General features: G+C 44.8%; 1 protein-coding gene across 7 annotated transcripts in view; it reads left to right on the top strand.

Annotated features, from left to right (window-relative positions):
- Window positions 1–14,481, top strand: part of TP63 (tumor protein p63) — a 90,466-nt gene extending 75,985 nt beyond the window's left edge. For 6 of the 7 annotated variants that reach the window (XM_061348855.1, XM_061348853.1, XM_061348851.1 and 3 more), the window contains 4 exons: window positions 7,960–8,117; window positions 9,034–9,178; window positions 10,044–10,137; window positions 11,386–14,481. In XM_061348855.1, coding sequence (XP_061204839.1) covers window positions 7,960–8,117; window positions 9,034–9,178; window positions 10,044–10,137; window positions 11,386–11,682 — 694 coding nt within the window. In that variant the 3' untranslated portion in view covers window positions 11,683–14,481. Of the gene's footprint in view, window positions 1–1,141; window positions 5,519–7,959; window positions 8,118–9,033; window positions 9,179–10,043; window positions 10,138–11,385 lie in introns of those variants that run through there. The other variant, XM_061348858.1, reaches the window with a different exon arrangement.
- The last annotated feature ends 1,180 nt before the right edge of the window (window positions 14,482–15,661 follow it).

Here is a 15,661-nt window from a genome sequence, read left to right on the forward strand (position 1 = left end):
TTTGTCATAGCATAAATCATAAAACATTTCATGTTGTGAGGTATGCCTATGGATCATCAAGTCCAACTCCCATGATTGAGGGGGTTTCGCAAAATCTCCCAATGGCTACCAAGAAGAGGGCTCTTATGTCCAAGTAGGATCTTATATCCAAGCAAATGTTTCTCTTCTATCAGCAGCTATCAGCCCACTGGCTGCCTTTCAATCTAGTGAGTAGCACAGCTCATTATCCAATGAGAAAGAATTAACCTCCTGAGTGAGGTACGACATAGCTGAGTAATTCAGCCTGGAGTGTTCCAGTGAGATGGTTGCTGCAAGGATCCTCACACTTGCAATCACAGGGAGGAGGTCTGGTGGGGAAGGTGTTCTTCATATCTCCACCTAATTATTCTCATTCTTGGTGTGGAAGCTAATAGTGGATTTTTGCATGATTTGGTTTGGTTTTATAGTGCTGTGCTTGCATGCATTGTGAACTGCAGGCATTTAGATAGTGTTCTCACTAGAGAATTGCAAAGATGAAAGTAAGCAAGAAAAAGTGGGGGATTAGGTATATGAAGACATGCTGCATTTGTTTTGCTGGCTCTGAGGAAGCAGTGCCTTCTGCATCAGCTGGCAGCTCCATGGACCCCTTGGCTTTAGTGCAGAGGGGTCCCTCAGCTTTGAAAAAGAGAGTATTTGAGATGTGATCAATATGGTCCTTTAACAGAAGGCACCATCCTTTCTCCCTAGCACTAGCTTCTGGGTTTTAAGTAATTGAAGTTTGAAGTGGGCTCAATGGAAGCCACTTCTCTCCTTTTCCCCTTTGGCTGAGTGCTTTTCTGCCTTTTGTACTTTTTACTGGGAACTGTATCAAGACACCATTAGCTAGCATGAGACAGGGACACAGAAATCAGATTTCCCTATCAACTAGTTCTTTTTTTTTTTTTTTCTTTCCTTGCCAAGCACTCACTTGTACCTGGGGCTTTCCAGCTTTCTAAATCTCCCTGTCACATGTCCTCACTGTGGGTGTTAAGGCATCTGCTTTTCCTTTCCTTCAAAGCCTATACTGTGATCATGAAGGTGGAAACTGACTGTTTCTCTCTTGGTGGCTGGTGAAAGGTCCTGTACATTCATCTTTTTCTTTTCTCTGGTTCCTTCTCTACAGTCTCCTTTCGGCCTGCTTCAGGAGTGAACTCACGGACTCAAGGAGAGACCCTCCCAAACAAACCGATGCCATCCTAAAACATTCCAGCCCCCCAAACCCATCAGTATATCCATAAACTGAGCTGGTGGGGTCACTTTGCCCAGCTGGCAGGACTAGGAACAGTGGGGCAAATACACAACCTGACAGCAACAGAGTAAATAGAGCAATATTATGAAGGGACTCAAAATTTGCAAAAAGAACAGACATTTGTACAGACCTCTTAGCTGTAGCCCATAGCATCGGGAGGTCAGGAACCACAATGTTGTCTGTCCTGATGTAACTTTTTCTTCCTGTTTTTGTAAAGTGTTGATACTCTTTCCTCTTCTGTATTTGTGAAACTCAGCAGTGTTTCTCTGAGCAGGTCTCAATTTTAAAATGCCTCTTGTCTTGTTTAACTTTTAAAATGTGTTTATGGGTTGGGGTGTGGGGTAGAAGAGGGGTGCTGTTTAAACAGTCTGTGATAGTCAGTTTGGCCTGTTTTAATGCCAATCATGCAGTAATAGTACAAGTAGCTGAAGTATTTGTACTGCTGGACAGGAGGTAATAATTATATGAATTGGCACTGGTAAGAAATCAGTTTTATTTGTATTTTTTTTCTGTAGAAATGCCCACTAATTTGGCATCATGAATTGTTTCCCCTTATTTCTAATCTTAAAGGGTCTGACTCTGACATGAAAATTGTAGGGAAGATTGGGTGACTGACTTTGTGCCAGCAGCCCTGGCTTTTGCTTTGCTGAGTTTAGGAAGGTCCTTCCTGATGCTGTGGGCTCAATTTATGTGGGCTGAGCTGCACAGGTTGAATGTGAGGTTTAAGTCCTTCCATGTTATGACATCCATGAGTCCCTGCTCCCTTTGCAGCTGAGGATGTAAAGGGCAGTGTCGAACACTGCTTGTTGCCCTACCTGTGAAAAGAGGTTTGAGCTTGACCCTTTCCTTACAGATGTTCAGCAGTTATTAGATGTTGCCTTAGATTTTTCATCAACCATACTGCATTTTACTCCATCACTACAAACCTCATAGTGCAAAAGGAAAGCAGTGCCAGCATATGCCTCAGGCCATGCCCACCTTGTCCATTAATCCTGCAACCAGTGGCTTTTGCTTATTATGTACATGAAGTGCATCCTCTCTTAGCAATTCCTGCATAGAAGACTTTTTCAGCAAGGACTTGTAAATCCTTGCACTGGTTGTATCAGACTTTACCTCTGAAAATCATTTGTATGGAGCTTAACAAGGAGGATTTGAATCATTTGGGAACTTCATTTCTGTGTCAAGCTCAGACTAGCACAAAGGAGAAATGATCAACATGCAAGTAACATGCCATGGACTTATCCTGGCACTAGGTGTGGATACTGGTGATGGTGGAGGAGTTGAGAGTGGGAATGATGCCTCCTGGAGCTTTCCCCACTGGGAGGTGCTCAAACACCCTTACATGAACAATAGCCCTTAATGCTGGTAGAGAAGTGTCTTTCAACCCACATTTTCAGCCAGTGGCATCTCTCCTGAGGAACCCTCGTGTTCATGGCCGCAGGAAACAGTAGTGTAAAGAACTTACTGAAGGTACACCAGGAATGATGTCCCCTGTGAGCTTGTGTCTACCCAGATCAGCAGTGGTTGAAGAAAAGAGGTTCGTCACAAATGTCAGTGATCAGTAGCCCCTGAGAAATACAGAGAGCTAGGCTGATACTGATGAGAACCTGTGTGCCTGCAGTGCAATCAATACTGGATTTATTTGGGGCTGCGTGCATAGCTCTGATACACTTGTGGTTAGGTACAGCCTGAAGAGAAGGTGCCTCCCAAATGCAGAGTGAGCCCCCTGGCCACCCACCAAGGAAAAAAGCCTGATACAGTGGGAGAACACTTTCATCTCTGAACATTACGTCATCTGCTTCCAGGCAGCAGAGCTGTGATCTGAGCAGGTGATGACTCGTACTAACATCATCCTTGGGAGCCGTATCACATCTCTGGGTATCTCCTTAGTTGTGTTAACAAGACTTGTTCTACCATAGAAGTGTGGGGGAAGGCTGATGGAGAAAACCCCCCAGAACTGTGACTTAGTATAAATAATAACTAATTAAGCACTAGTAGTGATTTTTTTTTTTCCATATAGTTGCAGCTCTATTATTGTTCCTTGTGTAAAGCTAACCAAATCAAGTACCTCTCTACTTTGCCTGGAAACCCCAGGAAGGACTTTAAGATTAAAAAGCAGGTAACTATTGCTCTGTGCCTTTTTATTCGTGAGAAGAAAGGCTATTCCTTCGTCTGTGAGAGGTTGGAACCTGAACTGCAAATGCAGCCCAGATGCAGGATTATGGCATTGTCAATCTGTCCTTCCAGTGAAGGCTTATTCCTGGATCTTGGGTCTGTCTGCTTGTGGATGGCAAAACTGAAATATTGCAACAAACACACACAAACCCGTATCTAGAGCTCTGCTCCACAGCCTGCCCACCAGCAAGTTTGAGGAGGCAGCCCACCAAAAGGTACAAGATGTCCACAGCCTGCGCAGGGAGATTCTAGCTCATGCTCCAGTTCATCGTCAGGTCTGACCTCTAGGAAATCTTTGTACCATGATGGGCAATAAAGCACCTGAGACTTCCACCAAGTAAGAATCTAAATTATTTGAAGCTTACTGCTCTCTGAAAGGGCTTTCCAATTTGTCCTCCTTACCTATAAGAGGATGATGATAGTAAAGCAGGTCTCAGTGGTGACTTAATGTGCTCTCCAGCTTACAAAGTGGTTATCTTAGAAGGTACTTTATTTTTTTTATCAAATAACATGAAGCTGGAAGTGATTGGAGTTACTTCATAGTTGGTCTTCTGCAGGTAAAAGAAGAAAACTTTTTCCCAGCTGTCTTTTGATTAATTCTTTGTCCTCTCTGGGCCTTTGGAAAAGCCTTTTCAAGGAATAACAAAGTGGAATAATAGGACCTTATCAGTCAGTGAGGATATATTATATCACATAGTTGATGTATATCCACTCCCTGTATTATAGCTCCATTTCCTGGAGAGCAGATTGCATCTGCTGCCTGCCATGGGAAAATCCCATACCTGAAATCTAAGAGGAGTCATTATTGCCACCTTTTCCCCTGTGCTGTAGTTATTATGTGCCTAGTGACCATCAGAGCTCCTCCTTTCCATGATCCCATTTATACAATAGCTTGTTCCAAATCTATAAATCACTTGCGTGGTTTAAAGATGCACTATTGCTTGCTTTAGAATAGCAGCTATTAGAGATGTGGGGAGCAAGGGCATTCCTCTGCTTTTCAGTGTCTCACTTCATGGGCCTTCAAAGCGGATAAGTGCAACTGAGCATCATCTGTGTCATCTGTGTGCCGTTATTAGGCCACATCAGTGACACCCCAGTGTTACGCAGCCCAGTGGGCAACCATACATGAAAAAAATGTTATGGATGGTCATGTTGACTATGTGTCAGCTTGGGATGTAATCCTTGCTGCTCCTTCTGTGGCTAGTGTAAGGAAAGGCAAGCCCAGAACTGGACAGCTTTGATTCTACCTGGGTCTCTCTGCATTGTGATTAACTCTAGGTCTTCAGGGATAGAAAAACTGTAAGGACAAGGGCTTGGATGAAATCTTAAATGCTCTGAGCCTGAGCTGCCCTATTCTTAGTGGACCTTAATTTGCATTAAGGCTGCTTACATGATGGTGTACTCATCTAATGTGAATGGGGAGTCTGGGACTTGTCTACTGAATCAGGTAATTGGTCTCTCCAAATACTTTCCTACCTCTGGTGAAGGGCTGATATCCAGTAAGCTGGGAAAGTGCAGAATTATATAAGGTAGCTTCTCACCTGAACTGTGCTTCTTATATGGGAAAAGGAATTTCCTTCTTTACCTCTTGAAGTGATCACTATATGCCTTGAAGCATCACAGACAACTGCCCTCATATGAGCTTGCATAACTACAAATGTTATTGGCTAAATAATTACATAGCCTCTTGAAGGGAGAAATATCAGTTGCAGAATGTGACTCAGTGCCTTTTGTATCAGACTGTTCCAAGAAGTTATAATAGTCTCTTAATTGAAGTCCTTATACCTTGATATTAAAATGCATTTCATTGGCAATGATATCAAAGAAATGTTAATGCTCCTACTTCTAATCTTTCTTGAGACATAGTAAGTATAACTTTAATGAAAATCACTGTGCATGATACTCTTATTATACCTGGGATTTTAAAAAAAAGGAGGGGAAAAAAATATATTTTAAATGAATTCTCAAACACCATGTAGTCTGTGTATTCAATACCAAACCATTTTCTTGTGTTCCTGAGGATGTTGCTATATTGATGTGTGACATTCATTTTCAATAAAATTTTGCATCTTGGTTTATCTTGGGACTTTTCTTTGACTAGATGGCTTTCTCCAGACCTTTTACATGTCTGCTCATGTGATGGAATAGTTGAATTGAAATGAGCATGGGTATGAAGAAAAATGCCTTTGTTTCACATTTTATTCACTTGAACTTGATTGTCTTAATGTTGATTCTTATGAGTATGATTAAGAGTGGAGTCCTTAAGCTGTATGTTAAAGTATGCATTTGTTTTCTGTAGTGTAGATTGCTTTGGGTTGGCTTGTGTTTGCCTGTCTTTTTATTTTAAATCTTCAGCGTGTTTTCTCGTCTTCTAACTAGCTTTGCTGAGATCAGTGTTGGTGGAGATGGCAAAGTTAAGCCCACTACTGACCTCCTTGGAGAATCTTGTTTCAGCAACAGGCATCCTTGGCAAGAAAAAATGTTTCTAGTCAGGAGCTCTCTGAATAAAATCTGCCCTGAGCTCAAGCAATGCAACTAAATCTTTTTTGGGAAGTCTTGGATTTGGAATTTCACTGTGTGCATGGTGACCTCCTCACTTGCATATTGTGCACATTCTGCCCTAAGAGACTACTTAGATATGTATTCATTTCAGCTGAAGCTCTGTTAAGATAAGTGCCTGAACCTGTAAATTAGAAATACTCATTCTGGTCCTAAATCCAGAAGCCTCTGAGGTTAAGGGTGGTGTCAAACCTGACTTGAATTTCATGGCTGGCCTCAGCTTTCATAATTGGTGAATTGAAACCTCAGATCTGGATCGTTCTCTTTACCCTGAAAAGTTGGGTCTGAACTTCATGGCTCAGTTTCACTTCCCCTTGGGAGTTGCTACCATCATTAATATTAATTTGTGAACCTTCTTGTGCTTTCCACTTCCTTGAGTCTATGAAGTTTGCTGGATCTTGTCCTGCATCTTCACTGCCAAAGGACAGTTCACACCCTTCTGTGCCTCCTGTAATTGTGTAATTAGGTAACATTTCTTCAGGGCCTTAGATACTTCAGCCTGTTAGCATAGATGTTTTCTCTGCCTAACGCTGCAAGTCTTAAAAGTGCAGGAAGCTGGAGACAATGTAATTGTATGAAACTTGACCTTGAGTGCTGCAGGTTTTAATAAATTATCTAGGTATAAGCTTTTTCTTTCCTTTTACACTTTGCTTATTTGAAGTAATAACTATTCTCTTTGCATAGAAGGAAAGCCAGTTCTCAGGAATTGGTGTAACCAGTTATAGCCAGACAAACAAGTTTCCCAATGGGAAATAAGATGGGAATGCACCCTTGCACATTCTCTGGGGGGTCACAGCGATACGGATGAACAAGTGCCAGGCTCTGTCGTGAGCTGGGCAACCTCTTGCTCTGCTGGGCAAGCATGGATTGTGTTGGGTACCTTGTGTGTGGGAAGCATGCCTGCTTCTCCAGCAGCTTTGCCTAGTCTTGCAAATGCCCCTGGTGTCAGAGAGAGAAAAAACTGCTCTCTTGTGGCAGGGTGGTGCTCTGCCAGCTGGACCCGTTTTAATGATAATTTTCTGCATATCCCAAGTAAGACCCCACTCCAGATGGGATGCCACAGCCGTAACTTGATCTGCTGGGCTGCTGTTCAGAAGCAGTCTGGTCTTCATGCTCTGGATCACTTACAAGGCAGGATTGCAGCTGGGACCCTTGGGGCTGGGTAGGGGGGGGAGCTCACCAGCAACCCTCTCTGGCCCGGTTCACAGATATACTGGATGGAGTTTGGGGCTGTCTGGACTTGAGGAAGGCTAGTGCTGTTGTCGAGTGGTTGGAATCTGATACTCTTTGCAAGCAGCCTGTAGGGTTTGGATACCAGGTTCTCCTTAATACCAGCAGAAGCTGTATGCCAGTCTCCCAGGCAGCTCTGGCCACCTCAGCAGTGGTCCCTAAGGTGTATGGAGTTTGTCTTGAGCAAAGAGCCTCTGGCAGTTATACATATGCCTGATAACAATCTGATCACATGAATAAATAGGAATTTTGGAGAAATCAGGGTAATAAATGTGACCAGATCTGAAAATTGTTTCTGCAGTCAGGTTATAGGGGTGGTTGCCATAGATTGAGATGGCTTCCTCTGTTCTTGTTCTAATGGAAATGTCTTTGACCACAAAGAAAGCTTAGCTTAAAAACGATCATTCTGAGTTTCCTGGCTTTGCTTACGTTGTGTTCAACTGAAAGCCTTAGACACCTTTCCTTAAATAAAAAATCTGAACTGAAAGTGAAGCTTCCCTTTGTCAGTGTTTCGTGATTTGTTTTATAAATATCCAGCATATCTGGGAAACTTCTTATTTACTACTATTTACTCTCTCTCCAATGATCTTTATCTGTGATGCTCCTAGGGTGTCAGTGATTTCATTAGCAGGTCACCACTGCCACAAACAGCAAACATAGCCCATTGGGTGCATACTCTTAACAACCAACTTCTGTGATTCCTGTCCTAACATCTCCTTGGTTTGCAGGACCTCCATGCAGTCGCAGTCATCCTACGGTTCCAACTCTCCACCACTGAGCAAAATGAACAGCATGAACAAGCTGCCCTCGGTCAGCCAGCTAATTAACCCCCAGCAGCGCAATGCCCTGACCCCAACCACCATCCCTGACGGCATGGGAACCAACAGTAAGAAACCTTTGCTGCTTCTTCTCCTGTTTTATGTGTGCTCCCCGCTAGTCTGGGCAAGGAGACTTGGCACCTCTAAGCAAGTAGTGTTAGGCTGGGGAGCCTGGAGTAATTGCTGGAAACATGAAGAGCCAAATACTGCTCACTGCTGTGCCACAGGGCAGCATCCTGCTGTAAGCCTCACAGAGGTGAACAGAGCTGCTTCTTGCTGCACATCTGGCTGACTGCACTGTCATCTATCTTTCAAGACTTGTTTTTTCTTCCTTTCCCAGCAGAGATGCAAATGTTGGCAAACACATTTTTTCCCTCAGTTCAGTTAAGACACGTCTTAGTTTCAAAGGAAATATCTGCATCTCACAGCTCTATAACCTGCTTCCTCCTGGCTGCTGAAGAGTGCCCAGCAGCCCTGTAAATCCAGGATGACAGACATGGTTCTGGGGGCTGAGTTTTGGTGCCCCTGTTTTATAATTTCAAAAGCACTGGACCCTTGCCCACACCTGTTGCTGATCCCCTTCGGCTGCTCTCAGTGTCTCTGAAAACAAAGCTATTTGGCTTCTGTATTGGGTTACACTGTTGGCTCTGTCCTACTCCCCTCCTGTGGCAGGGAAAGCTGAGATGAGGCTTGCTTAGTTGCTTAGGTTTCTACTGAGCCTGCTTATAAGGGAAGGTGATGTGGCAGTGCTGCCGCCGACAGTTATTCCAGCGAGGGGAGAGCTCCTGAAGGACTGTCTGTCATCTGGTCCTTGTGCAGATTGTAGCCCTGCCTGGAATTCCCCTTGAGCTTGCTCCATGCAGGGCTTTGCAGAAGATTTAAAGCTGCTTTCTCAGTGGGTGCTGTCCTTTGGTGCTGTACTGGGGGTGAAGCGGGGGTCCAGGTATGCCTGGGTAACAATATGCTCCTCCTTCTCTCCTCCAGTTCCCATGATGGGCACCCACATGGCCATGACCGGTGACATGAATGGCCTCAGCCCCACGCAGGCGCTGCCTCCTCCCCTCTCCATGCCTTCAACGTCCCACTGCACCCCCCCTCCTCCGTACCCCACAGACTGCAGCATCGTCAGGTGAGCAGGAGCAGGCTGCCCAGCGCACATTTCCCACCCGCAGGGAGCGGAGGCCTCGTGTCAGGGGTCTTGAAGGGTTCTGCCAGGGCCCTTGACCCATTCTCCTGGAGCACTGGATCCCAGTGGGTCTTGGCAGTCCTGGGGCTGGCACCCTCTAGGCACCAGCCCCCGCCTCTGAGCAGCTGAGAGAAACAGGGACGTTAGGAGGCCTGCAAGAAGCCAAGCGATGCAGCATCTGTTGGACTGGTGGAGCTGAGGGTATCAGGCAGTCTTTGCATACATTTTTTTTCCTTTTTTCTTTTTTTCCTTTTTTTCCCCCCTTTGGCCACCTGACACAAGCCATGGATGGGTTTGGAAGCTCCTTGGTCCTCCATGAGGTCAAACAGGTTGAAAGATGCTGCCCATAAAGGAGGAATCCTTTACGGTTAGGGAGGAATGTGCTGACTTGATGTACTTTGTGTGCATGATGTGTCTGAGCCTCAGACCCACTGCCTTGCTGAAGCCCGCTATCCACGCAGCAGGCTGCCATGGGCTCAGCGCCTTCTGGGTGAAGTGACCTGGCAGGATGGCCCATGTGAGCCTTCCTGCCCCAAGATCCAGGCTGTGCAGCACTAGCTCTTGACTAAGGCAATGTGCTGCCACAAGGGTTGTCTGCTAGGTGCTGAACTGAAGGACTCCCTCATTTGTTTGATATGGCAGCAATGAGGCTTGCTGGCCTGGGATGTCTTGGAGAAGGTCAAGCCAAGGGTGAAAGCTTTGTTTCCTGTTGCTGCAGGTTGGCTGAGTGTTTGGTTTTTCTGTGGTTTGGGCTGTTGCAGCCAGGGTGATCCTTTTTCTTTCTCCTTCCTTCCTTCCTCCTCTGCAGCTTCTTAGCGAGGTTGGGCTGCTCATCCTGTGTGGATTATTTCACGACCCAGGGGCTGACCACCATCTATCAGATTGAGCATTACTCCATGGATGTAAGTAACTCCTCACCATTTCCTTTGTTTGCACTCTTGGCCCTGCTTTAGGAATGGGTCAGAAATCCAGACTCAGTATATTTTTATTTTATATGATTAGTTTGATTTACGACTGTTGCACCCAGAGAAGACATACTGTGAGGTGAAAAGTGGCTGGACTTAGGGCCAGCATTGTAACTGCCTTGCCTGGCACAGAGAAAATGTGTATCCCCCTCCCCACCACTCTCTGTTTTAGCCCCAAAAGTGGCCCCAGCCCACATGCCTGTTAATTCTACAAGGCTTGGTTTCAGTTTACACTGCTCTGAAACACCTCACTCGCCTGCAGACAAGTAGGCTGTCCAGAAGTGGTCTGTGTTTTTCCCTCCCTGCTTCTGTTTTCTTGCCTTACCTTGATCTTCCCTTGCCACTGGCATCTCAGCCCTGTTTTGGTTTTGATTTATTTTTTTTTCTCTTGCATGGTGCTGCAGGGTTGCTGCCTCCTTTCCTGTGCCATTGCTCTCCTCCATGCTGGATGTCCTGGTTTTTTGTCCCAAGGTTTTGCAAAGCTCTGGTGCTTTTGCTTCCTAGCATGGGCTGCCTTCCTTCTGCTGCTGCTATAATTAGAAAAGCTGACCCAAATTAACCAAAGCTGGTTGCTGATTTTTTCAGAAGCTGATACCACATTTCCCAGAGTCTAGGTAATGCTACCCTTAGGTACTGCACCAGAGATGATGAGGCCTCAAAGTTTTGTAAGGTTATATGTCTGTTTGTAAACTTTAGTTATGTTGAAGTAAGTAAGACAGTTCCTATGGGGTCAGACCCAGAGCTTTGAATACTGGAGGGCAGACTTGAATTCTAAAATCCTTTTGCAGGCTTTGAAATAAACACAGCAGTTTTCAAAGCCATTGAATTTCTGCAGCCCAGCATCCCTTGCCATAGACAACCAGCAGATCTCCCAGATGTTGTCTTGGATGCCTTGCAGTCCAGTTAAACGTCTAGCTTGAGGTCACCATATCTCATGCATGAATGTGTTTTGTGTAACTTCAGAACAGACCTTGTGTTCTTGCTGCCTCTTGGCTGCACACTCTTGTTAAAAAGTGAACTACCACCTTCAGGAGCAGTGGTTTGTCTCCTACAGTGCATCATGGCCAATTTTAGCAGTGTTGCTGGTTCGTAGGCATTTGCAGAGTGGCCCAGAGGCTTCTTCTGTTCCCAGCTCTCAGGTTGCGCAGGTATCGCCCTGTTAAGCACTCCACCTTGCCTTTCCAGGATCTGGTGAGCCTCAAGATCCCAGAGCAGTTCCGCCATGCCATCTGGAAGGGCATCCTGGACCACCGGCAGCTCCATGACTTCTCCTCCCCTCCCCACCTCCTGCGCACCCCCAGTGGCGCCTCCACGGTCAGCGTGGGCTCCAGCGAGACACGAGGGGAGCGGGTTATTGACGCGGTCCGCTTCACGCTCCGGCAGACCATTTCCTTCCCTCCCCGCGACGAGTGGAATGACTTCAACTTTGACATGGATGCCAGGCGCAACAAACAGCAACGCATCAAGGAGGAAGGGGAGTGAGCACCATGGACCCCGCACCACCCCGCCTCGGCCACAAACTGCTCAGCCCTTGTCTCCTTCTGCTTGGTACTGCACCCCTGGACGAAGGGCGGAGGGAACCTTCTTGCTCATTTATTCTGGGTTATGCCCTTGATGCTGTCTAGGTCATACTCCTGGACCACAACCTCCACCCCAGCTCTTGCAAGGGGAAGAGCGGGTGGTATTTCCTTGAAAGCCGTTGACCTTCTCGAGAAGGCGGTGTTCTTGTTTTGTGTTTTCTTTTGGGAAGAGGGCTTCTTTTCTTGACTTTTGAATCCTCACAAACCTTGTGGGCATCCTGACCTGCAAACTTGCCTCTCTCATCCAGCGATCTCGCTTTGAAAAGCAGAAGGGTGGAAATTTTCTTAAAAGTAAAAAAAAAACCAAACCCATTTCAACCCCCAAACCAAACGCAAAAAACCCAAAGCCACCAAACTCTGAACTGGCAGTTCATCCGAAAAATAAATGGGAATCGGTTTGCTAAACGTTGCACTTAATCAGCCTCTTCCCACAGAGCTGAGTGCTCTGTTCATGTGTAATACTCTCCAGCGGAGACAGCACATGCACTTTGCTGGGCAGGCCAGTGCTTAGAGCCACCTGCAACCCATTTTTTCATTTTCCCTCGCCTTCTCTGGGAAAAGAAACAAACCTGCTGTCTCTTCTTGTTTTGAATTTACATTCATATCTGTGTCCTGGTTTGCTTGTTTCAGGATGTAAATTAAATTACAGCCACTGGTCACTCTTGAATTCTCCCCTCGACCCAAACTTTAGCCATTCTGTACTACTACTGGCATTTAAGCTAGAGAATTAGGCTTTGCCACATATGCAGCCTGGGTAGTTTAGCATACGGATTTGCCTGCCTAGCCTCCAGTTGAACAGAGAACCAACTGAAAGCCGCACACTGATTTGTAGGGCTTCAGCTATCCCAAACCCAGACAATCTTTTACTTGGACCATACTAGATTGATTTCATGCCAAGTAAAGTAGAGCCACCTTTAGATATACCTATAATAGACTGGAGCCTGTTGTGGTTTGTTGTTGGTGACTATAGACTAAGAGATGAGCAACTAGAAGTGGAGAGTAAAAAAAGAAAGATATTTCCAACTGCGTTGGAACAAGGATGGGTTCCTAGTAATATGAGTGTTGCTACTGCAGAAAGTCATGTTTACATGAGAAATTGATTCTTCTCTGTGGTTGGTTTTTGGTTTTGTTTTTTTGTTTTTTGGATTTGTTTCTTGTGATTTCTTTACTGGTTCTACAGCAGCTGTGTTCTGAAGCATTTCCTCTGGCTGCCAGTGATCTCTGTGGACAAGTAACTGAACAGAGAGCATGTTTTCACATTTATATTGGCCAAGGTAGTGAGACTCTAACATATACAAAACAAACCTAAATGGAGGAGCTCGGCATGGCTGCTTTCAAGTTGGTCTGCTCTTTTTAACAGTAAGCCTGACTTTTTGTTGTTTCATTTTTATCTGAGGAAAGATGAAAAAGCAGCTTAAATCACTTGTCATCCTACCTTGCTATAACCAAATCATCTCGTTTCAATGCAGTGGCTTTTTTCTGAGCCCTGCTATGTGCCATGTATTTCATATAAACCTGATATTGTTAGCACCCTACTCCATCTGTCTGTTGTGCCAGGTCTATGTTGCATTCAAATACTGCCTTTCAGTAACTGTGCAAGCCTGTTTTGGATAGCTTTAAATGGTACAGCAAGATTGTTACCCTGTAAAGTGTGTATATAAATATTTTTTTGTATGTGTAATTTTTGTTTCCTACAGCATAACATGCCGATTTTTATTTCTTCTTGGGCTACCGGGTCTGACAGAACCACAATAAAATGTTGTTTGTTTTTCTGTTTTTGTTTTTTTAATTATTATTTTTATGCAGAATGCTTACAGTATACCTTGTAACAAATGGCTCGTCACTGGACAAATATATTTGTATTTTTCATACTGAGATTCCTGTGTTACTTTGCAGTTGAGGGGGAGGGGAGCAGGTACTGGAAGCCTGTTTTATCATTTATTTTGTAACACTTCAAAGAGCAGTGTCCTAGATTTCAAAGTATTTAACACACTCAGTGTGAAAACTTACTATGTCTTTTGTTGTTGTTGTTTTCCTATATGCTACAAAAGAAGCAAGTCATCCTGCTCTTGACTTGGTGCGAGAATTAATTCAGCTGGGCAGTGTTAGTGCGGGGAAAGTGTTAGTGTGGATACTTTGCAAATTCCTGGAGGTGAATTGGGCTGTGCCCTTCTCACCTCCCAGGTTTTGCATTACCATTGTGTAATCATTCCGAGCTGCTTCAGTATTGTACCGACATTGATGCAAAAATACCGTCATTTTAGGAACTAGGAAGCTTCTGACTATAAAGGTTAATGCAGTTAAGGCTGTGCCCAGGGTCTGGGTGCAAGAACTTCAGTATCTGCCTTTCAACTCAGCAGTGAGATGGTCAGCAGTCTGCTTTTCTGCTGCATCACTAATGATTAAAATATATGCTGTGAAAACCTTTCTACTGTATACCGCTATGGAGCCCACTTCTGTATAACTGGAATCTTCAAGTGAGTTTGAACTGCTGTAGCTTTTACCCTCCTCTGTAGAGCTGTGATTTATTTTTGTTTGTTTTGTTTGTTTGTTTTGTTTTGATACATCAAAGCATATGGGTTAATTGAGCTGAGAATCTGCCAATGCTTGTAGCAATGACAGTGTTGCCTGCACCAAGACCTGTGTGTACTTTGGAACACCTTGTTGAAGTCAATGAAAATAAAAGTCAAAGTGAAAATGATACTGAATTCCCAATCAATTTCTTTTGTTACCTGTGCGCCTTCTTGGAAGTGAGCAGGAGTCTTTGCTGCTGCTTCCTCTTCTGAGCAGTCAGGGCTCAGTGTTGCCTTTGCCCACGTGCAGTTTTCTCATCCCCACACCATCCATGTCACAAGGGTGCATCGTAAGGTGCCATTGCGCACCCATCTGCCTTCTTTCTGGCAGACTGAATGGGTCAGCCCCTGTAAGCCTCATGATGAACTGTGAAATCTCCTGGCTTTTGCACTGTTTGCATGGCTCTGGTTTTTTTTGCCCTCTCATAGGTTTCTTCTTTCTGGTTTTGTGCAAGGCACTGGGAAGTGGCCTGTGTTCAATGTTCTGCTCAAACACAGTGGAGCTGTGGTGTCTGTGTGCCCTAGTTGGGAGGAAGGAAGGTACACTTGGAGCTAGCAGGGTCAGTGCTGCCCTTTCTTACCTCCGCACTCGTGAAATAGCCTTGCACAGCCATCCCCACCACCCCCCGTGGAGCTTGCGGAGGATTGTCCTCCTTATGTAACTTACACCAAAGGCTTTATGCATCACCCTGAGAATCCTCTCTCCTACCAAAGCCATTTCCTTTTCTTTGGTATCTCAATAATTCTTTCAAGGATTTGAAAGAAGAGCATCTCAGAGGCAGTAGGGTGGCTGTCCTGAAAGTGATGGAGTGGCCTCTGTCATCCCAGCTTCATCAGTGGTTTCTATATGGGGCCCATGCCTGTCTTTTACAGATTTCCTTGATTGTGAGTCAAAAAAAACCCAAAAAAACGCCCTTCAAACAAAAAAAAAAAACAACCAACAAACAAAAAAATCCCACAAAGATCTCAGAAGAATGAAAGTCCATGGCTTTCCTTGGGAGTTAGTTTCATATTTACCGTTAGGGTAGGGAATGCTTGTCTGATTTATTTGGTTCTGATCACTGTTTCTTTTCCCTTTTGGCAGAAAGTTTAGATTCTGGTGAAAGCAGTTATCTCTGGATATCAACATCCAGAGGCCTGCTTGTACCCTGGCAGTCAGGGATTGCTTGAATGTGATGTTAAAAACTAGTATTTTGCCCTCAAAGAGGGAGTCCTATTACAATGGCTGCAAGAACTTGCTGTTTCAGCTTATAGACTCTGCCTCTAGATGAGCAAATTGGATGAGGTGAAATAGAACTTTAGTTCTGT

Source organism: Neopsephotus bourkii, unplaced genomic scaffold, assembly GCF_033783945.1.
Source record: "Neopsephotus bourkii isolate Nb327-2 ecotype Australia unplaced genomic scaffold, CSIRO-AGI_Nbou_v1 NB_369, whole genome shotgun sequence".
Lineage (NCBI taxonomy): Eukaryota > Metazoa > Chordata > Aves > Psittaciformes > Psittacidae > Neopsephotus > Neopsephotus bourkii.